Below are 24,187 nucleotides of genomic sequence, written 5' to 3'. Positions count from 1 at the left end.
GCTGGCGGGGTCGTTGTAGCCTAAGGCTTGGTTTGGGACTGAGCCTTTTCCTCTCTTTTAATACTGAGATCTCTTAACACTAAGATCGTTTAATACCAAGATTTTTTCAACACTAAGGTTTTCCCCACACCCTTGACTGTTGCATGATGCAGGGTGGGCACTTTTATGAGGAATCCAATTTATACCTCAGATGAGGAGTGGCTTTGAATCAGAGATTTCCCTATTTGTATATTGGCTTAAAGGCTTTAATTGTCTATGCTATATACTAAAGCATTGCACTGTTCTCCCTCAACACTGAAATTACTAGCTGCGCTGGTTCATGGCATCTCCAGGGTGCTCTGACCAGGAATCAAATCTGGGGTATGCATATGCTGGGCCGATACTCGAACCTTTGAGTCAGCAACCAGGGCCAAAACAATTCCTTTTGATAACTGCAGAGATTATGCTACTGAAGTGACTTATTACAGGATTTTAACATATCCTCGGGATAGTACTAGGGAAAAAAAATGCCTTCATGTGGTTATTCTCTTGCTTGAAAAATGTGGCCACCTCATTCATTCACAAATTCTACAACCAGCAATGGGATCTTAAAACATCACACAGGCAGACCAAATACCGGCAGCCATGTGTATTCCAAGGCTAAATACAGAACCAACCTGGATGCAACCAGAATACAGAGTATGCTAGTCTGACAAGAACAAATGAGACTGCAGGACAAGGAATGTTGGGAGACTGGTCTTTGTACTGGGCTTAGTGAAGACAAGGTAAATTTTGTTTCTGACACTGAGTTTGTAAAACCTTCATAATTTCAGAAGTGATAAGAGTATTTTTTATTCTGCATAAAAGAACATTTCAAAAAAGGCTGACTGTATGCTACTGAGGAACCTAAGCACAAGTTTCTACATGGCCTCAGGATGCAGCTCGTTACCAGAAGGACCAAAGTGTGGAAAGTTTACCTTCAGCCCCAACAACTGTCCTCTAGGACAGAAGAGATGGCCTAGAGCTATAAACTCTATAAAAATCATTTTTCATATCTGATCAGCTTTTGGATAAGTTAACATATCCCTGTGCCTGGTGCATGGTTCATCTCAGTTCCATGGGCAGAGAAAGGCCTGTATTCAGGAATACTTCAGACCTTCTCTTATGTACTTATTCATCTGTCTTCTTTAAAATAAATGAATAATCATTAGTATTCCTCTGCTTTTGTAACCAGCTCTAGGAAATTAATTGAATTCAAGGAAGAGCTCATGAGAACCTCCAACTTATCCAACTGGTCAGAAGCACAGGTTATAATCTGGACACACAAATCGACATCACAAGTGGAGGAAGTCTTGTGGAACTGAACTCTTAACTGGTAGGTTCTGACACTAGTTCTAAGTAGACAGTATCAGAACTGAATAAATTTTTAGGACACCCAGTTTAGTAACTACCCAGTGGAAGAAACCTGAAGCGAAGGAGTAAAGGCAAACAGCCTGTAAAGATAGTAAAAGACGCAATGGAAACCTAAACAGTGGAGATTATCAGAGAATACAGGTGGGAAAAAATTATGTTTACAACTGCTAATATGGGAAAAGATTAATAATAATAATAACAATAATAATAATAATATAGCACTGGCTGGTAACTCAATGTCACAGCATCAGCCTGGAGTGTGGATGTCTCCAGTTTTATTCCTGGTCAGGGAACACAGAAGTGCTCATCTTCTTCTCCAGCCATCTACCTGCCCCTGTCACTTCAATCTTTCTTTTAATCCCATCCTGCAGCCCTGGCTTGATCGGAACAAGTTGGCCCGGGGCGCTGACAATGGCTCCATGGCCTTCACCTCGGGGACTAAAAAATGGCTCTGATTGCAACAGAGGAAGGGCTTCAGGTAAGCAGAGTTTTGCCCCCTAGTGGGCTTCCCTGGTGGATCCTCGTTAGGGGCACATGGGGGAATCTGTCTCTGCTTCCCCTCCTCTCATTAAATTAAAAATAAAATAAAAAGATTTTTTTATTGATAGTACATAGAGAGAAGAGAGCTAGTGTGGGGCAAAATGTATCAACTAATAGTTGCTTCATTTCAGTTGTTCATTGCTTGCCGCATGTCCCTTGACCCTGCAAGCCCAGGGCTTCCAACTGGCAACCTCTGCATTCTCCATCACTGCCCTATCCACTGAACCACCACAGGTCAGGCTTTGAACGAAGTTGATATTTTATTTTTAGACTTTATGCGGTTTAGAGAGAAGAAGGGGAGACAGAGAAAGGGGAGGAGCAGGAAGCTTCAAATTACACATGTGCCTTGACCAGTCAACCCCACAGTTTTCCAGCCGGCAACCTTAGTGTTCCCGGTGGGTGCTTTCTCCAGTGGGACACCACAGGCCAGGCTCAAAACACAAGTTGTTTTGTTTTTTTCTGACAGAGACAGAGAGAGTCAAAGAAAAGGATAAATGGGTACAGACAGGAAGGAAGAGAGATGAAAAACATCAATTCTTTGTTGTGGCACCTTAGTTGTTCATTGATTGCTTTCGCATATGTGCCTTGACCGTGGGGATACAGCAGACGGAGTGACCCCTTGCAAAGCCATCAGAACCCACCTGGGTTCCAAGCTGGTGAGCTTTGCTTAAACCAGATGAGCCCACGCTCAAGCTGGCGACCTCAAGGTCTCAAACCTCGGTCTTCTGAGTACCAGTCCGATACTCTATCCACTGCGCAACTGCCTGGTCAGGCAAAATGCAAGTTTTAAAGACATAAAGCAATCACATCATGCTGGCGGAAATCAGAGTTATGGAACACATTAAAAAGTCTTTCAGAAAAAAAAAAAAAAAAAAAAAAAGTCTTTCAGAAGAGGACAAACTTTCTCATCAAGATGATAGCATATCATGAAGGTCAGTGCAGGAGCAGCTGCCACTGCATATGACAGGAAACAAGACTATCTGGCATTTTGTGTCATCAAAATTTGATGGGAAGGCAATATATTATTGTAATGTTCTAACAAAAAATAATAAATGCAATCAAGAAAACAATACCATTTTCTGCATAATAAAGAAGAAAATCACACATAGATTTAATTTAAGAAAAGCTGGCCTGAGAAGGCTGTGGGGCAGAAAACAGAGCCTCAGACTGGGATGCAGAGGACCTAGGTTCTAAAGCCTGATGTTGCCGGCTTCAGCGCAGGATCACCAGTTGAGCGTGAGGTCGCTGGCTTGAGCAACCTCATGACACCAGGGTTGCTAGTCTGAACACATGGTCACTGTCTTGAAGCCCAAGGTCACTGGCTTGAGGCCAAGGTCACTGGCTTTAACAAGGAGTCAGTCACTCTGCTGCAGCCCCCCAGTGAAAGTACATATAAGAAAGTAATCAATGAATAACTAGGGAGCTGCAACAAAGAACTGATACTTCTTATCTCTCTCCCTTCCTGTGTGTCTGTTCTTAACTGTCCCTCTCTGTGTCTCTCTCTCTGTCACACACACACACACACACACACACACACACATATTGATGAATAAATAAAGGCTGAAATGTTTTATTCTAAATATTAGAAAATGTTCTTGGAAGAAATCAAAGACTAATTAAACAAAAGAACACCCAATAATCCTAGATTAGTATGAAGTGTATGTAGTAGACAAAATTACTAACCAATGAGATAGAGTCAATGTAATCACTGTTGAAACACTAGCTGGTTAGTTTTGCAGAAATTGACAGGCTGATATTAAAATTCAAATAGAAATTGGAAAATCCAAATGTCAAAATGATACTAAATTTCTTTTCTTTTTTACTTTTCTGAAGTGAGAATAGGGGAGCCAGAGAAGCACTTTTACATGTGCACAACCAAGATCCACTCGGCAAGCCCACAGGGGGCAATGCTCTGCCCATCTGGGGCATTGCTCCATTGCAACTGAAGCCATTCTAGCACCTGATGCAGTGGCCATGGAACCATCCTCAGCACCTGTGCCCACATGCTCCAATAGAGCCTTGGCTGTGGGACGGGAGGAGAAATAGAACAGAGAGGGGGAAAGGTGGAGAAGGAGATAGGTGCTTGTCCTGTGTCCCCTGATCGGGAATGGAACCTGGGACTTCCACATGCTGGGCCGATGCTCTACCACTGAACCAACCAGCCAGGACCTCAAAATAATCTTGAAAGAGAAGAACAGACTCAGAGAATTCACTCTTTACAATTCTGAAAGCTGCTACAAAGCTATGGATATAAAAAGCACCATGAAAATGTATACACATAAAACGCCCCAAAATTGACTGTTACACTGATGGTTGTACAACTAAACGAATAAACTAAAAACATATTAGCTATTTATTTAAGTAGCTAAACTAATTGGTATGTGAATTAAATCTAAATAAAACCATTAAGTATATGATGTAAAATCAGAATCTTTTACTTTTTTTTTTTTTTTCATTTTTCTGAAGCTGGAAACAGGGAGAGACAGTCAGACAGACTCCCGCATGCGCCCGACCGGGATCCACCCGGCACGCCCACCATGGGGCGGCGCTCTGCCCACCAGGGGGCGATGCTCTGCCCATCCTGGGCGTCGTCATGTTGCGACCAGAGCCACTCTAGCGCCTGGGGCAGAGGCCAAGGAGCCAACCCCAGCGCCCGGGCCATCTTTGCTCCAATGGAGCCTTGGCTGCGGGAGGGGAAGAGAGAGACAGAGAGGAAAGCGCGGCGGAGGGGTGGAGAAGCAAATGGGTGCTTCTCCTGTGTGCCCTGGCCGGGATTCGAACCCGGGTCCTCCGCACGCTAGGCCGACGCTCTACCGCTGAGCCAATAAAATCAGAATCTTTAGGAAAACAAAGGCAGCGATAACATCAACCAAAGAAGAAAATCTGATTTAGGAAAACTGGGAAGGATTGCACGTGAAGCACTTGTTAATTGGGAACTAGTTTGAGCTGGAACTCGTGCTGCATGGTAACAAGATCTATTCTTGTTCATTAAATGAAGCAATACAGGCCTTTAAGAAGAGAGCTACATAGAAAAAAATAAATGAGTAAAACAAAACAAAAAGAGCTCAGAAAGTAGCGAACATCATAGGTGATGCTAGGACAGATGTAATTTAAAATGTCTAGTGCAGAATTCTAAATTTTAGAAAGGATGGAAAGAATGTGATTCTTGCACTCACAAAGAATGGGAAGTCGGAGGCTGGCTGTCATGACAATGGGTATGATGCACAGGAAGGAAGCGCACAATAGACAACAATGGGGGATATGTCAGTCTGGGAGTCCATTTTGAAATACCAATATAGGTTCAGCAATGAGAATTGAGGAAACATTTAACAGTGATGAGAACTGAGTATGAAAAAAGCTGGAGAGAAGGGAGGTGAAGAACGACATAAATGCACGATGAAAACCAGACTCTCATGGCATCACAGCATCCAAGGTGTGGATGAATTTTATGGTAGAAAATCACTATTTCCAAACAGGGCACAAAGGCTGAGTAGTAAGAAAACTGATGAATTGATAATTCTATCTTTCCAAAGAGGCCTAAAAAAATGCAATTTCTCAGAAACGGAGGGGGTAACACAGGCTGAGACTCTGTGGCCAAAGACAGAGAGTAAAATCTGAGAATGCTGGCACAATAAAAGTACACAAACAAAACTGATGAAGATGAAATCAATAGGTGTCATTACTCAATGAGAAAAAAGGAGTATGTTTCCCTCTAAATTTCTAGAAATAAAAAGGGTTCTCATAGGTGAAGGGGTGGTTTGGTTTCTTCATCCAATGTTACAGGTCTGATGTGTTCTCTGACTAGAATATGACTTCCTGTCATTCAGCCCCCCGACTTACTGGCTAGTTGTCACCCACTCACCTGGACAGAGTAGATGGTGCTGTCCATCCCCTACTGTCCACGGTTCTTCCCCTCGCTCCAAATTGGAAAGCACAGCTGGTTTGCTGGATTGATACCCTGCTCAGAGGGAAAAATGACACAAGACTTAAACTTACTGAACTGGGCTGGGATCAGTCAACAGAAAGAACAGTACGTTTTAAGAAATGAACATGCTTCACATCTGTGACACAAAGCCTTTTGTCTCAGGAGGCAGAATGTTATACCTTCTTGTCTGAGGTAATGGAAGGATCTTAAGTTCTTCTTTTCAGAGAACAATAGTTATTCAGTTGAGTTAAGCAACTGAGGGGAAAAATACCACTGACAGGGCACCTTCTAAGTGACACAGGGGAGCTGTCCTCACCCACTGACACCAGGTGGCTGTAGATCTCCAACATCACGTCCTGGAACAGGTCCTTCTGATCGGGGTCCAGGAGCCGCCACTCCTCCCGGGTGAAGTTCACGGCCACATCCTGAAATGTCAGGCATCCCTGTAACAGCAGCGTGCTGTTTAGTGGTGTGATGTGCTTTTGATGATGCAAAAGAAATGTTAGTTTTTCTCCCATTTTACTTTATCTGATAAATGTATAGAGCAAAAAAACTATTTTATTATAAAACTGAATAATCACATACCTAGTAAAATACAAGTTGGGAAAAAAGTAGGTTTTTACATTTGTGTGTACAAAAAATACAATCATAAACAATGATAAAAGAATAAAGTCTGTTTTACACATAACAACTGCAAAGCTACTTTTGCCCTACTGTGTAGTCTGCAATTGTGCAGTCATCTATGCGTTCATCAGATCACAAGACTGTGCAATGTGAAAGAGAAGTTGTACTGATATAGTTCAGTATTTCTCAGATTAACTGAGGTAGTTTTTCATACTCCTCTTCAAATCGATAATAAAGAAAAAAATTAAACACAAATGCCTACCCAGGTACTGACGGAATGGATAGAACATCAACCAGAGACCTGAGGATCCAGATTTGAAACTCTCAGGTCTCTGGTTTCAGCACCCTTGCTCGCCAGCTCTGGTGTGGGGTGGCCAGCCGGTGAGTAAGATCATCGAAATGACCCCATGGCTGCTGGCTTGAGCAGAAGGTAACTGACTTGGTTTAAGCCCTACTTCATGGGAAAAGTAATTATGAGAGGTAATCAATGAACAACTAAACTGTCTCAACTACAAGTGGATGCTGCTCATCTCTCTCCCTTCCTGTCTATATTGCTCCCTCCTTCTCTCTCTTAAAAAAACAAAAACAAAAAAAACATAAAGTCACCTGAGCCAGAATCATTTTCTTCTATTACTGGAAAAAAGCTGGAAATAGAGAGGGTGTGTGTTGGTGTGTTGTGGTTCTGCTCTAAGTTTCAGCTCAGAAACCTGTCTTCAGTTGGGTGTGTTGCCAGAGATGCTGACACCCAATTCTACAACGTCTTCCCGCTCCTCGTGATTCTATTGCTCCGGGGAGTCAGGACCTGTGGATTAGGAGAAAATTCAGTGACTGATACATTTCCTCTGGGCCCAGATGCACTCACCCTCACACAGTGACCAAAGTATCACTACTGTCCCTTTACATGGTGTCCCCGAAGTTTATCCTTCTGTCCAATAAAGCCTCAGCTTCCAACTGTGGTGGAGGACCCCGTTATCCTGTGGAGTTTAAGTGGGTGACTGTCAAAGGAGCCCCGGGCTATGATAGCCAGCCCTGCACCATCCTCAGGGGCCGGGGAGTCTCAGGAAAATCACTCATACAAAGCTGACCACATGGAAGGAAGGGATCTGGGCACTGTTTTCCTTAAACCACATGTGCTCGGATCCCTCCTCAAACGATTCTGCACACCCCGTGACTGCACCCATTTCAGGGAGAAAACAATGCACTAGACACATCATCAGTGTTTTTCTTTTATTATTATTATTTTTGAGAGAGCCAGGAAGGCAGAGACAAGAACACAGAGCTTCTCCTGGATGTGCCCTGACTGGGGAATCAAACCAGCAACCTTTGCGCTCCAGGATGAAGCTCCAACCAACCAAGTTCTCTGGCCAGGGCTTTTTTCTTTAGCGACAGAGAGAGAAAGGGGAAAAAAAGCAGGGGGAGGGAAGAATTCACATGTTTTTTATTCAGTCATGAACTCATTGTTTGCTTCCTGTGTGTACCCTGGCAGAGGATTGAATTTGCAATTCTATCATTTCATAACAAAACTCTTAGTCGATTTAGCTAATCTGCAAGAGCCCAATTTTTAAAAAAAGTATTTTATTTATTTATTTACTTATTTGTTTTAGAAAAGAGAGAGAGAGTGAGAGAGAGTGAAAGAGAGTGAGAAGGGGGAGGAGCAGGAAGCATCAACTCCCATACGTGCCTTGACTGGCAAGCCCAGGGTTTTGAACCAGCGACCTCAGCATTCCAGGTGAATGCTTGATACACTATACCACCACAGGTCAGAGCCTAATTATTTATTGATACATTTGTGAAAGAGAGAGAGAGACAGAGAGGGAGATTGAAGAAAAAGAACCATAGATTTGATGTTACACCTATTTATGCATTCATTATTTGACTCCAGTATGTGCCCTGAGCGAGGATCAAACCCACAACCTTGCTATATGGGGAGGACAGGCAATGAATGAGTGCACAACTGAAATGAAACAACTAAGTGGAACAACAAGATGCTTTTCTCTCTCTTGCTCGAATCAATGGAAAAAAAAAAAACGCATCAAAACCTACCCAGATAACTAAGTGTGTTAGAGCACTGTGCAGAGAAGCCAGGGTTGTGGGTTTCATTCCTGGTCAGAGCACGTAAAAGCAAACAAAGAATGCAGGTGTTCCCAGAACATTTGTTTCTAAATAAACCCATAGATAAGCACTGTAAATGAGCTTGTTCCACTGCTTTGTTTTACTTCTAGGCTTCCCCTACTCCCTATTCCTCAATCAGTGTACAATTTTGTCTTAAAAGCTGACTTCAAACTGTGTTCCGGGTTGCATAATTTGACTGACTTAGGTCTCTGTGTGGTTAATGGCTTCAAAATAAAGACTCCTTAATTTGGCTACTTAATTGTGTGGCACAACATCTGTTTCTTGCTGTTCTGATAGAACAATATATCATATTATATTTTATACATACCATAATCACACATACAAAATACATATATGTTGTTTTAGATATATGGTATGTCCTCAGGACATATATACGTATACAATATGTGTAAATACAGCTTCAATACTGACCTATATATAAAATTATCAACTCAATGAAAGAACTGAACTATACCAAAAACTTTTCTCTTGAAAACACCAAAATATATATATAACTAATAGCGAGATGGAGAGACAGAAATCTTGGGCAAACAATGTATATATATATATAAAGAACTAAGGACACCAGACCAGGCCATGTCTCAGTGGATAGTGTCAGACTAGAACACAGAGATGCCAAGTTTGAAACCCCACGGTCAGTGACTTCAGCAAGGGGTCACTGAGTTGCATGTGGGTTCATAGATATGACCTCATGAGTCCTAACATGTCCGCAAAGGTCACTGGATTGAAGTCCAAGGTTGCTGGCTTTCGCCCAAGGCTGCACAATTGAGCAAGGGGTCACTCGCTCTGATGTAGCCCCACAGTGAAGGCACATATTAGAAAGCAATCAATGAACAACTAAGGTGCCAAAACAAAGAACTGATGCTTCTCATCTCTCTCTCTTCCTGTCTTCTATCTGTCCTATGTTTCACACAAAAAAAGAATTAATGGCAGAAATAAACCACACTAAATACACTTATTTGTCATAAAGAATACTGGTCAGGATAGCTCGGTTGGTTAGATCATCTTCTGGTACATAAAGGTTGCCAGTTTGATCCCACACAGGGTACATACAATAATGAGTCCATTTTTCTGTCTTTCTCTCTCTAAACATTTAAAAATTAAAAAGAATATATAAATATTTTATGGCATTTAATTAGTAATTTTAGATGAATCATATTTTATGATTCTACCTTCTAAAAACTGTTAACTGCAGACACTGTGGCAGATGAGTAATATGAGGAGGCATCAGGAAGGACACAGATGTCCATGACAAACCCACTTTCCTATTGTGTATTGGAGAGTGCAGTCACTGCTTGAGATAAGAAAAAGTGTAAACTGCGAAGTAAGAAAGATAAAGTTATATTCAGGAATTACTTATTTAACAGAGAAAATGCATTGACTAAGCACATTTTCACTTTTATGGAGAGAAAGAAGTACATCCACCCATGTAACTAAATTCATTTCCTTTTTTTTTTTTTTTTTTTTTGTGAAAGAAAGGGAGACAATCAGAAAGACAGACAGACAGGGACAGACAGAAAGGAAGGTAAAGAGATGCACCAACATTTAAGAAAGTGAAGACTAAAAACAGAGATTGTGAGAAAATATTTTCACTTTATGTATCTAATAAAGAATTGTACTTAAATTACACAAATGATTTACAAAACATAACAATAATACCACTATCCAATTCCATTATGTATGAGGTCATAAAATTTTTTAAAAACTGAATTTTGACGATGTCACAACTATAAACTTACTAAATATCGGCAAGTTGTAGAATTACTATGTAAATACAAATTATGGCCCTAAAGCCATGCCTGGTTTGAACACTGGTAGAGCATTGGTCCGGCATTAATTTATTGATTTGAGAATGAGAGAGAAAGAGAGAGAGCATGGGGAAGAGAAAAAGGACCATGGATTTGTTGTTGAACCCATATACACACTCATTAGTTGACTCCAACTGTGTCCTGAGCAAGGATCAAACCTGCAACCTTGACATATTAGATGGACATTCCCATCAAAAGTGTCACCCCACCAAGGTAGCACTGTCTCATAAGTAAATATTATAGCATTTAAGGTTTGAAACACACATAAAAAACAAAAGTTCACAATGATGTAAATAAATTGGAACGTGGCAAATGAAGCTGAAGTGCCTTGAGATCCCTGTATTGCCGTAGAAGAGTGTAAAGACACTGTTTCTCACAAGGAGTTATAAAGTGCCACACTATGCATAATCCCTACTGTCAGGAAGAAAACAAACAGCTGTCTTAATTTTTAGGCATACAAATGTGGAATATATAACTTTAAAAACTCACCCGAGCTCTGGTTCAGTAGCTCAGTTGGTTAAGAGTGTCTTCCCCATATGCTAAGGTTGCAGGTTCAATCACCGGTCAGGGCACATGTGAGGGGCAACCAATGAATGCATAAATAACTGAATCAACAAATTACGTTTCCTGCTCTCTCTCTAAAAAAATTAATCAGTGCAATTTAGAAAATTATTTAAAAGTCCAAAAAAAAAACAAAACACCCAACAACAAAGAGATACAGAAAAAAAAATATAAGCCACTACAATGCACTTAGATTACTGTTTTAAAAGAGATGAAAAATTATATTAAGTATAAACAAAATAAGCATTCCTGTTAGTTACATTAAATACAAACTTTACAAAACTGTCAAATTCAAATAAAATTTAAAATCAAATAACATCCTATTATAGGTGACATGTAAGTAACATAATGATATGGAAAGCTTAAAATAAAAGGTTAGAAAAAGATACATCATGGCTGACCAGTGGTGACGCAGCGGACAGAGCGTTGCCTGTAATGCTGAGGACCCAGGTTCAAAACCCCAACATCGTTGTCTTGCATGTGGGCTCATCGGGCTTGATAATGTGCCCAATGAGCAAAAGCATGGGCTCACCAGCTTGAGCATGGGCTCGCAGACATGACCTTATTATAGTTCCTGGCTTGAAGCCCAAGTTCACCGGCCAGATCAAGGAGTCACTGGTTCCACTGAGGAACCCTTGTGTTTAAAGCATGTTTGAGATAGCAATCAATGAACAATTAAGGTGCAGAAACTAGAAGCTGATGTTTCTCATCTCTCTGCCTTCTAGTTGGTCTCTCTCTCTAAAAAAAAAAAAAAAAGGAAAAAAGAAAAGAAAGAAATACACCATGAAAGTCTCACCACAAAAAACTGCTGTAACCATACTCTTATAGAAAAAGAACCAGAATATGCCAAAGTTACTGCTGAAAAAGAAAAACAACGCTGAGTAGTAGTAGTTTCTATTGACCACCATGTAAAAGCCTGAAATTCCTTTCCTGCCTGACCCATCAGGTGCAATGGATCAGGTGTTGACCCGGAATGCAGAAGTTACTGGCTTGAAACCATGGGCTTGCCAGGTCAAAGCACAAGTGAGAAGCAACTACTATAAATTCATGCTTCCATCTCTTTACCATCTCCACCCTTTCTCTCTCTCTCCTCTCTTTAAAATCAATCCAAAAAATCTTGAAAGAAAAAGAAATATTAAAATCCTGCCATTCCTATGCACCTAACAACATAGCCTTGAAATGTATTGTGAAACTGGACCACAAAATAAGAAAAAATAAACACACTCAGACTAATCAAACAACATTGAGACATACTTCAGCCAGTAACTGACAGATATACAGGCCATCAAGAAACAATACAAAAAAAAAAAAAAAAGAAACAATACAGAATTTATAAACTACCATTTTGAAGACCCACAGAAATATTTTATAATGAACAAAAAATGTTGAGCCTTGGCCGGGTAACTCAAGTTAGCTGGTTGGTGTCATCAAGAAATGTCAATGATGAAGATTTCATCCCCAGTCAGGGCACATACAAAAATTTACTGATGAATTCATTAATAATTTGAACAAATCAATATTTCTTGCTGTCTCTTGCTCCCATTCTCTTTCTCTAAACTCAGTCAATCAATAAAAATTCATTTTAGAGACAGAGAGAGAGAGGGACAGACAGGGACCGAACGACAGAGAGAGATGAAAAGCATCCACTCTTTACTGAGGCTCCTTAGCTGGTCTGTGATTTCTTTGTCATATCTGTCTTTACCGCGGGGGCTACAGCAGACGGAGTCACTCCTTGTTCAAGCCAGCAACCTAGGGCTCAAGCCGGTGACCTCGGGGTTTGTTTGTTTGTTTGTTTGTATTTTTCTGAAGCTGGAAACGGGGAGAGACAGTCAGACAGACTCCCGCATGCGCCCGACCGAGATCCACCCGGCACGCCCACCAGGGGGCGACGCTCTGCCCACCAGGGGGTGATGCTCTGCCCCTCCAGGGCATCACTCTGTTGCGACCAGAGCCACTCTAGCGCCTGAGGCAGAGGCCAAGGAGCCATCCCCAGCGCCCGGGCCATCTTTCCTCCAATGGAGCCTCGCTGCGGGAGGGGAAGAGAGAGAGAGAGAGGAAGGAGAGGGGGAGGGGTGGAGAGGCAGATGGGCGCCTCTCCTGTGTGCCGTGGCCGGGAATCGAACCTGGGACTTCTGCATGCCAGGCCGACGCTCTACCACTGAGCCAACTGGCCAGGGCCGACCTCGGGGTTTTGACCATGGGTCCTCCACGTCCCAGTCCAATGCTCTATCCACTGTACCACTGCCTGGTCAGTCAAATATTTTTTAAATATTAGACTCTTTATTTTTAAAAAAGTTGATATAAATTCCAACAATTTAAATAGTACATAGAAAAGTTCATTGTGAACAACACTCTCAGAAGTCCATGCATTTTAAAATGTTTTTGTTTCCCAAATGTATATATACATCGAATGAAATTCCATTCAAAATTCTAAACTAATAGCTATACGCAGCTTTAATTACAAAAAAGAAAGTTATGCTCTATCAGTTAGGTAGGAGTCTTAAAGTTACTTTAATTATAACAGTACAATAATAGTACTATAGACAAATAAGCCGCAGGAACTAAATACAATACTGATGAGCAGACCCCCTGCACAGAAATGGTACAGCAGGCTCTGCAGAGAAAAAGGTAAGAATGGCTTTTTAAGCCTGACCAGGTGATGGCGCAGTGAATAGTGTAGCTTCAACTGAGAGGGGCTGGAGGGAGTGTTAACTACAGGCACTAGGGGCTGCTGCTCTGGGCATCTGCTGACATGGGGGTTGGTGCATCTAGTGTGCTCAGATGAGCACATCCTGGTCTATGTCCTTGGTCAGTGACTATCTGAAAACCAACAACAGCGTGGTTTACTGAAGAATAATAGGAGGAAGCAGATTTTGTCCTGCAAGAACACACAAGCTTTTAGCAGTAGAAGGTGATATGTGTCTTAACATTCCAGCCTCTTTTTTCTCGTTTTCTCTTGGGGTGTACGGAGACGCTCATCTCAATCTTTTCTAACTGCTTCCTGCTTATCTAGGGTCTTAGAGCAGTCTATTTTACCTCTGTTTACTTCCTCAGTCCTTCTTTCTTTTTGTTTCTTCCCCCTGCACAAAACTTCTGCACCTTACAGAAATCTTCCTAACAATTCAGAAATAACTAGCTTCTAGAACAACTTTGTTTCTTTTTTTTTTTTTTAAAGAAATTCACATTTAAATTTTATTTTATTTATTCATTTTAGAGAGGAGAGAGAGACAGAGAGAGAGAAGGGAGGGAGGAGCTGGAAGCATCAACTCCCATATGTGCCTTGACCAGGCAAGCCCAGGGTTTCGAACCGGCAACCTCAGAATTTCCGGGTCGATGCTTTATCCACTGCGCCACCACAGGTCAGGCTGTTTCTTTTTTTACCTTCAAAAAGTACCTCTGTACCTGTTAGGTTGGGGTCTAGGACCGCTAACCAGAAATCCTCTACTAGCCTGGTTCAAGAGATCTGGCACCAGGGCGGGTCTTTACCTCTTCACCAGAGCAAAACTGACTGATTTTCCACCTCCCCTCACCACCCACACCTATATCCCCGCTGGGGCAATTTTTTCATTAAATGATCCCCTTCCCCGACCCTGCCCCAAAAGTCTCCACCAAATTTAATCTCGCTAGCCTTGCTCACTACGCCTATAAAAGTTTAAATCCCCAGGCTCTCAAGGCTGACGCTATTTTGTCCTCAGCCCATCTGTTCGCAGATGCATCAATAAATTTCTTATAAACCTCATCAGGCCTGACCTGTGGTGGCGCTGTGGATAGGGCATCAACCTGGAGTGCTCACAGTGCTAGTTTGAAGCCCCAGCCTTGCCCAGTCAAAACACAGATAAGGAGCAACTACAAGCTGATGCTTCCCGCTCCTTCCCCCTGCCTTTCCTCCCTCTCTCTCTCTCCCTTATCTCTAAAATAAATAAAATCTTAAAAATATATATGCCTGAACACGCGGTCACGCAGTGGATAGGGCATCAGCCTGGGATGCTGAGAACCCAGGTTTCAAACCTTGAGGCCACTGCCTTGAGCATGGGATCATAAACATGATACCCACGGTGGAGGGGGGGGGGGGGGCTTCTCCAGCAAACAGGAGCAATACAATGGCTCGTCCCAAGCAGAAACGGAATCTGCAATTTACAATCTGCTTCCTGAGAGAAAACACCGCAGCTTTCCACAGAGTACATACAGGCGCTGCCTAGGCCAATGCAAAATATAAGCAAGCAGACTTAAAAAACATTTGTAAAGCTTATTTGCCCCAAAGTACCCAAACTGCAGGCAGTCACCTGCTTCCTCCGAAATACCTGGGAGCTTCTTCCACACGGCTCCTCCCACCGCCATCCTTCCAGGGTCCACACTTCACCACTTCCACCCTGTGATGTCAAGCACTCTGTGATGTGAGACACAAACCTGCCACCGGGCAAAATGTTTCTGAAAATTTAAAAGGACAAGAGCGCATTGACCTGGTTTTCTGTAGCCCACGACGAAAGTCTAAACTTTACACTTCCACAACCTGACTAGGGTTCTGGCAACGTCACCGAGATTGTTCATCAGCCTACGGCGGCCGACGAGGATCTGAAGGATTCGATGAAACGCCAGCGATTCTCTCACTGCGCTCGGAGCCAGTGTGTTCCCGCCCGCTCGCTCCGCGGAGCCGCGTTGGAGGCCGCCATGTTGGGAGACCTGACGGGGTATAGAAGGAAAGCAGCCACATTGAAACCTGGGTGGCTGAAAAGTGGGAAGATTCTCAGATTATCTCGTTTCCTGGTATGACTCTTGCGGTAAGTGAGTGTATTTTCAGAGACTAAGTTTTCAGAGGGAAAATAGCTCGGAAGCTGAAAGCACTCAGTGGGCTCGGAAAAAATGCCATATGGCCATAGAAGGTTTTAAAGTTAGTATTAAAAAATTTTTTTTATTAAATAATTTAAATGGTCAGGAGCTCAGGTGTTCATATAACAGCCCACAATAAAATATTGTAGAGAACCAGTTATACATCTTTTAAGGGCAGAACAACGGGAAACTACCAGCGGAGATATTAATGCAGTAAGTGGGCTTTTTGTTGGTGTTTTTTCCTTAAAGTGAAAATCGGGGAGGCAGAGAGACAGACTCCCGCATGTGCCGGACCTGGATCCACCCGACAAGCCCACTAGGTGGTGATGCTCCGCCCATCTGAACCGTTGCTCTGTTGCAACTGGAGCCATTCTAGTGCTTGAGGCAGAGGCCATGGAGCCATCCTCAGCGCCCGCGCCCACATGATTCAGTGGAGCCTGGGCCGCGGGAGAGAAGAGAGAGACAGAGTGAAAGGAGAGGGGGAAGGGTGGAGCGGCAGGTTGACATTTCTCCTGTGTGCCCTGGCCAACATTCCATCCCAGAACGTCCACACGCCCAGCGGACGCTCTACCTTACTACCAACCGGCCAGAGCCAGTAGGTGGTTTTACAGAAAAGAAAAAGATTTGGAGAAATGGGTACAGTGTGACACTGGCTATCACCAACTGGGGAGAAAGAGCAGCTGGGAGGATTTGAAGTTGTCGCTGCATCTGGTCCTTTGAGAAAGGCTACTAAAAGTGAGGCCATTAACTGTCTGTGATCAGTGAGAAGGACACAATCAGAACTGAGATTCCAAAAATATTTATATTACGTCTATTTTGTTTTGAATAAGGTCCTATGATAAGCCAGAGTGGTACATCTTTTCAACAAAAGATGGTGGTATATTTGTATCTCTAGTGGCATAAATATGAGTTAAGACCCTTAACTCCAGCCCTAAACAAAAATTAGGTCAAAATAGATCACAGATCTAAGTATAAGAGATGAAAGAAAAAAACTTAAAGTAAATGGGAGAAAGTTTTTTGAACATGACTTACCCAGAGTTCTGAGTGAAGACAGTAAAGGATGAATCATAAAAAAATATAAAAAATTTTACTAAATTAAAATTTAATACGTTTGTACTTTTTTTTTTAGTGAGCAATAAAAAGGGACAGACAGGGACAAACAGAAAGGGAGAGAGATGAGAAGCATCAACTCATAGTTGCAGCACCTTAGTTGTTCCTTGATTGCTTTCTAATATGTCCCTTGACCAGGGGACTCCAGCTGAGGCAGTGACCCCTTTCGTTACCCAGGGAGCTTGGGCTCACACCAGTGATGATGTGGTCATATCTGTGATCCCATGCTCAAGCCAATGACCACACCATCAATCTGTTGAGCCTGCACTCAAGCCTGCAACCTCAAGGTTTCAAACCTGGGGCCTCAGCGTCCCAGGCCCACACTCTATGTACGTAGATACGACCTGGTCAGGCAAAACATGAACTTTCAAGCACAACATTTACGAAATTGAAGACTAGAGCCAGAGTTTGGGAGAAAACATTTCCGCATGTATCTGGTAAAGGATTGTATTTAAAATATAGAAAAGACTTATAAAACATAACAAAAATAATAACCATCTAATTACTTTATGTATGAGGTCATGAAATTTTCTAGAAACTGGATTTTCATGATGTCACAACAGTAATCTTACTAAATGTTAGTAACTTGCAGAATTACTATGTATAATAAATGTTACCTATAAATTTTGGCCATAAAGCTGTAAAAATGAACTATAATTAAAAAAACTTGTAGGGTATGGTTTATTTTTTAAATGACTCCAAGTACCATTGCAAAAGTATAAACTACCTAGAATTAAAACTGAATCAGTATGTCTGGGGCACTAAAATTTGATATGTATATACTTTTTTTTTTTTTCTTAGTAAGCAAGATATAAGGATAGGGACAGCAGGACAAAAAGGGAGAGAGATGAGAAGCATCAACTCAGAGTTGCAGCACCTTTTCAACAAAAGATGTCGGCATAATTGTATCTCTAGTGGTATAAAAATAAATGAAGACCCTTAAAAGAAGAAAGGTTTCAACAAACCATGGAAGAATGTAAGAATTTGGATAATGAGCCTGGGTTGGGTAGCTCAGAATGTTCGAGTGTCATCTTGATACATCAAGGTTATGAGTTTGATTTCTGGTGGAGAATCAACCAGTAAATGCATAAATAAGTCATCCCTACTTTCTGTTTGTCTGTAATCAGTGAACAAAAATTTTTTAAATAAAGAATTTGGATAATGAGGGGATTATATTATAAACTGAACTATAAAAAAATATTTTGGGTTTTTAAGGGGTTTTTTTAATATTAGAAAGATAGAAACATCAATATGCTTTTCAATTATACCCCACTTTTCTTTGCAAGATGTTTATTTAGGGAAAAACAGAGGTTGAAGAAGTGAGCTGTCGAATAAATAACCTTCAGTAACAAGTTACAGAGGCAAAACATGGGACCTTGGAGCTTAGGACAGAGACATAAACCTTGAGAGGTATAAGAAGGGGGTAGAAAAAGGCAGCATCCTACAGATAGAGCCATCATGTGTACCCGCATAAATGCATACCTATTTTCTATACTGTTTATTTTATTACTGTATTTTAGAAAGAAAAGAGAGGTAGGAGAGAGAGTGACAGGAACACCAATCTGTTCCTGTATATGCCCTGACCTGGGATTGAAATCGGCAACATTTGCAATTCAGAACGATGCTCTAACCAACTGACCATGGCCATACCGTTTTTTTTGTGATACCTTTTTGGTAACTTGAGTTATCATGCTACTAGTTCACCCATACTTTTTGTATACCCATTTACTATTAATTACATGTAGATATACATAAATATGTGTAATAATATGGAAATTTTTTTGTGAGAATGTAAAATAAAATTAGATCACAATTGTTTCTTTCCAGCTTTTTTTTTCATTGGCAAAAAAGACAGAGAAAGGGACAGACTTCGGTGGTTTATGTTGTTCATTGATTGCTTTCTCATATGGACCTTGATGGGTGGGGGAGCCTTCAGTGGAGCTAGGGAAACCTTGTACATGCCAGCGACCTTGGGCACAAGTTAGTGACTGTGGGGTCATGTCTATGATCCCATGCTTGAGCTGGCCACCCTGCACTCATGCTTGTGAGTGTGTGCACAAGCCAGAGGAGTCCGCTCTCCAGCCAGAGACCTCGGGATTTTAACCTGGGTTCCCAGCTCAATCTACTGAGCCACGACCTGCTAGGCTTTTATTTTACAATTTAATGAGATTTTATTCCTGTACAGTGTGTCTGTAAAGTCATGGTGCACTTTTGACTGGTCATAGGAAAGCAACAAAAGACGATAGAAATGTGAAATCTGCACCAAATAAAAAGAAAACCCTCCCAGTTTCTGTAGGATGATGGGGCAGCATGTGCGCATGCGCAGATGATGACGTAACACTGTGTATACAGCGGAGCAGCCCATGGCCATGCCAGTCGAGATGTGGACGGTACAGAGGAAAGTTCAGTGTGTTCTGTGGCTCGCTAAATTCGAATCCATGACCAAAGTGCAATGTGAATATCGGCGCCTTTATAACGAAGTGCCACCACATAGGAATAACATTACTCGGTGGGATAAGCAGTTGAAGGGAACTGGCAGTTTGGTGGAGAAACCCTGTTCTGGTAGGCCATCAGTCAGTGACGAGTCTGTAGAGGCTATACGGGATAGCTACCTAAGGAGCCCTAAAAAATCAGTGCGTGAGCCCACATTGAGCTGCACTGAATAGGTGAAATGAAACTAGGAGAGTTTTCCTTTTATTTGGTGCAGATTTCACATTTCTGTCATCTTTTGTTGCTTTCCTGTGACCGGTCAAAAGTGTACCATGACTTTACGGACACACTGTATATATTAAACCTATTCTTAATAAACTTTATTATGGTAAATTTTCATACTTATATGAAAATCACTAATACTGGTATAAAGAATTCGTATATTACTTTATTCAAGTTCCTATCATGTGAACATTTTATATAACCATGGTACATTTGTCAAATTGAGAAATCTCCCAATTTCACAAAATTTTCCACTTTTTTTTTCCAAGTTGCAGTACTCAACCCACAATACAGTATTTCTTTAAGACATCATGTTTTCTCAATTTTCTCTGTTCTGTGACCATTTCTCTGTAATCAATTTAAGAGTAGAGATGAGGTATTTTGTATCTTAATTCATCTTACGGGTTGTGCTAAGGTTTTCTCATTAAATAGTGGCAATGCATTTTAGAACAGACCCCTCAGAATTGAAGTCTCTTAACACACCACTAACTAGGAGTAGAAAATATAAAATATCTTACTGTTGATCTCCTGGTAAATATAACATTTGCTGGGTTTCTACACTTAATATATCAAGAACAAATTCTTACCAAAAACAACCAGCCTAAGGACTCACATCAAAAGATTTTAAAACTTATATGTAGTATCTGTATTGGCAATATTTGTGAAAGCATAAATGTACAGATAAATGGAACAGAATAGAGATCCCACAAAAAGACTTACACAAATCAGATACACTCAACTGTTGAGAAAGGAGCAAAGGCTTTGACTGTGAAGGAATATTCTTTCCAACAAATGATGCCAGAACACTTAGAGGACCTTTGGCATGCATGGATAAGTAAATACTAGTATGTAAAAGGAATCTCAACACATTCCTCACAAGTTTTAGCTGATAAAAGAGTGGTATCCAGCCAAACCAGGCGGCGGGGCAGTGGACCTAGAATTAGACTGGGATGCAGAGAACTCAGATTCAAGTCCTCAGGTTGCTGGCTTGAGTGCGGGCTCACCAGGCTTGAACGTGGGGTCACTGGCTTGAGCGTAAGATCATAGACATGACTCCATGGTCACTGGCTTAAGCCTAAAGACACTGGCTTGAAGATGAAGGTCACAGGCTTGAGGCCAAGCTAGCTCTGGCTTAAGCAAGGGGTCACTTGCTCTGCTGTAGCCCCCCAGTCAAGGAACATATGAGAAAGTAATCAATGAACAACTAAGATGCCGCAAAGAAGAATTGATGCTTCTCCTTTCCTGTGTGTTCTTGTCTGTCCCTCCTGACTCTCTGTCTCTGTGAAAAGGGTTGGGGGAAGACTGATATCCACATCATAGAATTCCTAAAAGTCCACAATTTAAAAAACATGAAAAGATCTTGAACAGACACTTTAAAAAATAATCAGATGGTGAATATATCAAAGGTGGTCAACATCGTTTGTCACCAGAAAATTACATTTTAGCACAGTAAAGAGATTGATAAAAGTACAGAGCTCATAGAATTCCTGAAATATTATATATATATAATATAAATGCTGGTGATAGGAGAGAAAAAAGAATTCTTATTTGACAGAGACAGTGCAAAGACTACATCATTTTAGAAGGTAGATTCATTTTTTTTTGTTTTATTTACTGAGAAGAGAGTAGACAGAGACAGACTCCTGCATGTACCCTGACCAGAAAATACCCAGAAAGCCACTACGAGGGGGATGCCCTGCCCATCTGGAGCGTTGCTCTCTTGTTTACCAACCAAGCTTTTCTTAGCACCTTAGGCTGATGCGATAGAGCCATCCTCAGTGCCCAAGGCCATCTCAATCCAATGGAGCCATGGCTCCAAAATGGTGAGTAAGACAGAGAGAGAGAGAAGCAAGTGAGAGGAGAATGGGGAGAGAAGCAGATAGGCTTTTCTCATGTGTGCCCTGAAGGGAATCGAACCTGGGACATCCACACACCAGGCTGACACTCTACCACTGAGGCAACCGACAAGGAATGGGAGATTCTTGAATGCATATTTATACTCTTGATTTCAATTTTATAAAACTTTGTCTAAAACATTGTGTTTTTTTAAAGATTTTGTTCATTTATAGAAAGGGCAGAGAGAGAGAGAAGGTAGGATGATCAGGAAGTATCAACAAACATGTGCCTTCACCAGGTATGCCTAGGGTTTTGAACCAGGGACCTCACCATTCCAGGTTGTCGCTTTATCCACTGTGCCACCACAGGAGAGGCAAAAACATTATTTTAGCTTGACCAGGCGGTGGCACAGTGGATAGAGCGTCAGACTGGGATGCAGAGGACCCAGGTTTGAGACCCCGAGGTTGCCAGCTTGAGCACAGGCTCATCTGGCTTGAGCAAAAGTTCACCAGCTTGGACCCAAGGTTGCTAGCTTGAACAAGGCATTACTCAGTCTTCTGTAGTCCCACGGTCAAGGCACATATGAGAAAGCAATCAGTGAACAACTAAGATGTCACAGTGGAAAACTAATGATTGATGCTTCTCATCTCTCTCCGTTCCTGTCTGTTTGTCCCTATCTATCCCTCGCTCTCTCTCTCTCTCTCTCTGTAAAAAAAAATAAAAATCAAGTGGTCTCACTAATGAATAGAATTTAGAGTAATGTTTGTGTTTATGTATGTCCAAAAACATGAACAAAAATATGAAAGAGGGCCCTGAATGGTCAGCTCGGTAGAGTATCGACCAGGTGTAGGGACATCCCAGGTTTGATTTTTGGTCAGGGCTACAAGAGAAGTAACTATTTTCTTCTCTCCCCTGTCCTCTCCCACTGCTCTCCCAATTTCTCTTCTGCAGCCTGTGGCTCAATTCATTCTAACATCACCCCTAGCACTGAGGTACCTTGGTTGGTCTATGTATATCTATCTCAGGAGCTAAAAACAGCTCACTTTATTTGAGCATCAGTCCCAGACAGAAGTTGCCAGGTGAATTGTCGCTGACTTGCACGACAAGTATATTCAGGTCCCAAGCGAGAACGGTGCAGAATTAAAGAAAATAGACTTAAAAAATTAAAAGATGGGCTCTGCAAATACTGCTGTTAGAAACACCACCCTAGCAGAAAAACATGGTCACCCCCAGAAACTGCATTTTCCTTTATTTATAGCGCAAAATGGGCCATTAGCAAATCAATTACTTTTCTGATTAGTTTCCAAGGCAACCCAAGAATTCCACCAAGTGCAAAATACCCTCACCAATACTTAACATCCTAACTTTACATAAAGAGGAAATTTGCTTCCAGTCCTTTCCGGAGAATGTGGGGGGGGGGGGCAGGATGAGCATCACAGATAACATGGAGGTGTGGGGAAGGGCTTAGCCATTTGCAAGCGAGGTGGGAGCTTGGGCAGAAGCCAGTCCCCAGCACTTCTCTTCCCTCAAAACCTAACTGCAAAGCCCTGTTGATTTTTCATTCCCTGACATATTCCCCTCTTATATTTTTTAAACTTCACTTCATGTGCTGTGATTTATACTCATCTGATTTCCCATGTTCCGATTTGGAGGAAGACTGGAAAAAATATAAAATAACAAAATTAAAATAGCCGATACTAAAAGATAACACAACAAATGTCTTAATACAATCAAGTGATTAAAGCCTATTAGATTATGAAGCAAAGTCTTAGCTAATGCAGCTGGATCTAAAATAAAATCTTTGCAGTTTTGTATGTCCTTAACAAGTTAATATAATTTCACTAAGTTCATGTTGACACCATCACTGCTCCACATTATTTGTAAATGCAACCCAACCCCATTTCAGTCTGAGAACTCTCCCAAGGAGCAGGAGTCACTCACATTCAGGAAAAGTCTGCAATGCACTGGAACTGTGGTCACATTCCACATTCTAGAAGCCAAGTCCCAGTGACCACTGCTTCTAGCTTGCAATAATTAAAGTAGACTGGAAGGACCATCTGGAGCACATATGAAGATGTGGCTTCCATTTTCTTTTAACATGGAGAGATAAACCCAATGGGCCTTTCCCTGGAACTTTCCAGCCATGTGGTGGTGAGGAGAACCTTGGGATACACTATGCCGGGAGGCAGAGGTAAATTTGTAACAGAAGTGGGCAAAAAGGAGAGAGACAGAGAGGCTCTAAATTAGGAGAAGGACCCAACCCAAAATAGGCATGGGGCATTGAGGCAGGAGGAAACACTATGTATAAAACAGGCAGTGGATCCGTGACAAACGGGGAGGAAAATAATACCATCAACACCCACAACAGAGATCTTTGAGGGATGAGCAGAACCCAAATATTCAGGCAGGGCAGAGTAAGTGGCCCTCGTGTCTGTAAGAAATGAGATTGGGCCCTGGCTGGTTGGCTCAGTGGTAGAGCATCGGCCTGGCGTGCAGAAGTCCCGGGTTCGATTCCCGGCCAGGGCACACAGGAGAGGTGCCCATCTGCTTCTCCACCCCTCACCCTCTCCTTTCTCCCTCTCTCTTCCCCTCCCGCAGCCAAGGCTCCATTGGAGCAAAAGATGGCCCGGTCGCTGGGGATGGCTCCTTGGCCTCTGCCCCAGGCGCTAGAGTGACTCTGGTCGCGACAGAGCGACGCCCCAGATGGGCAGAGCATCGC

The 24,187-nt window shown here is 42.0% G+C and overlaps 1 protein-coding gene across 1 annotated transcript in view; it reads right to left on the bottom strand.

Annotated features, from left to right (window-relative positions):
* Positions 1-24,187, bottom strand: part of LOC136331998 (zinc finger protein 432-like) — a 102,310-nt gene that overhangs the window by 3,629 nt on the left and 74,494 nt on the right. Inside the window, 5 exon segments of the mRNA XM_066271218.1 lie at positions 5,795-5,890; positions 6,174-6,300; positions 7,088-7,283; positions 10,912-11,060; positions 15,285-15,755. Of these exon segments, the coding sequence (XP_066127315.1) occupies positions 5,795-5,890; positions 6,174-6,300; positions 7,088-7,102 (238 nt within the window). The 5' untranslated portion in view covers positions 7,103-7,283; positions 10,912-11,060; positions 15,285-15,755.

This window comes from Saccopteryx bilineata, chromosome 3, assembly GCF_036850765.1.
Source record: "Saccopteryx bilineata isolate mSacBil1 chromosome 3, mSacBil1_pri_phased_curated, whole genome shotgun sequence".
NCBI lineage: Eukaryota > Metazoa > Chordata > Mammalia > Chiroptera > Emballonuridae > Saccopteryx > Saccopteryx bilineata.
This window is presented reverse-complemented; position numbering and strand designations above follow the sequence as displayed.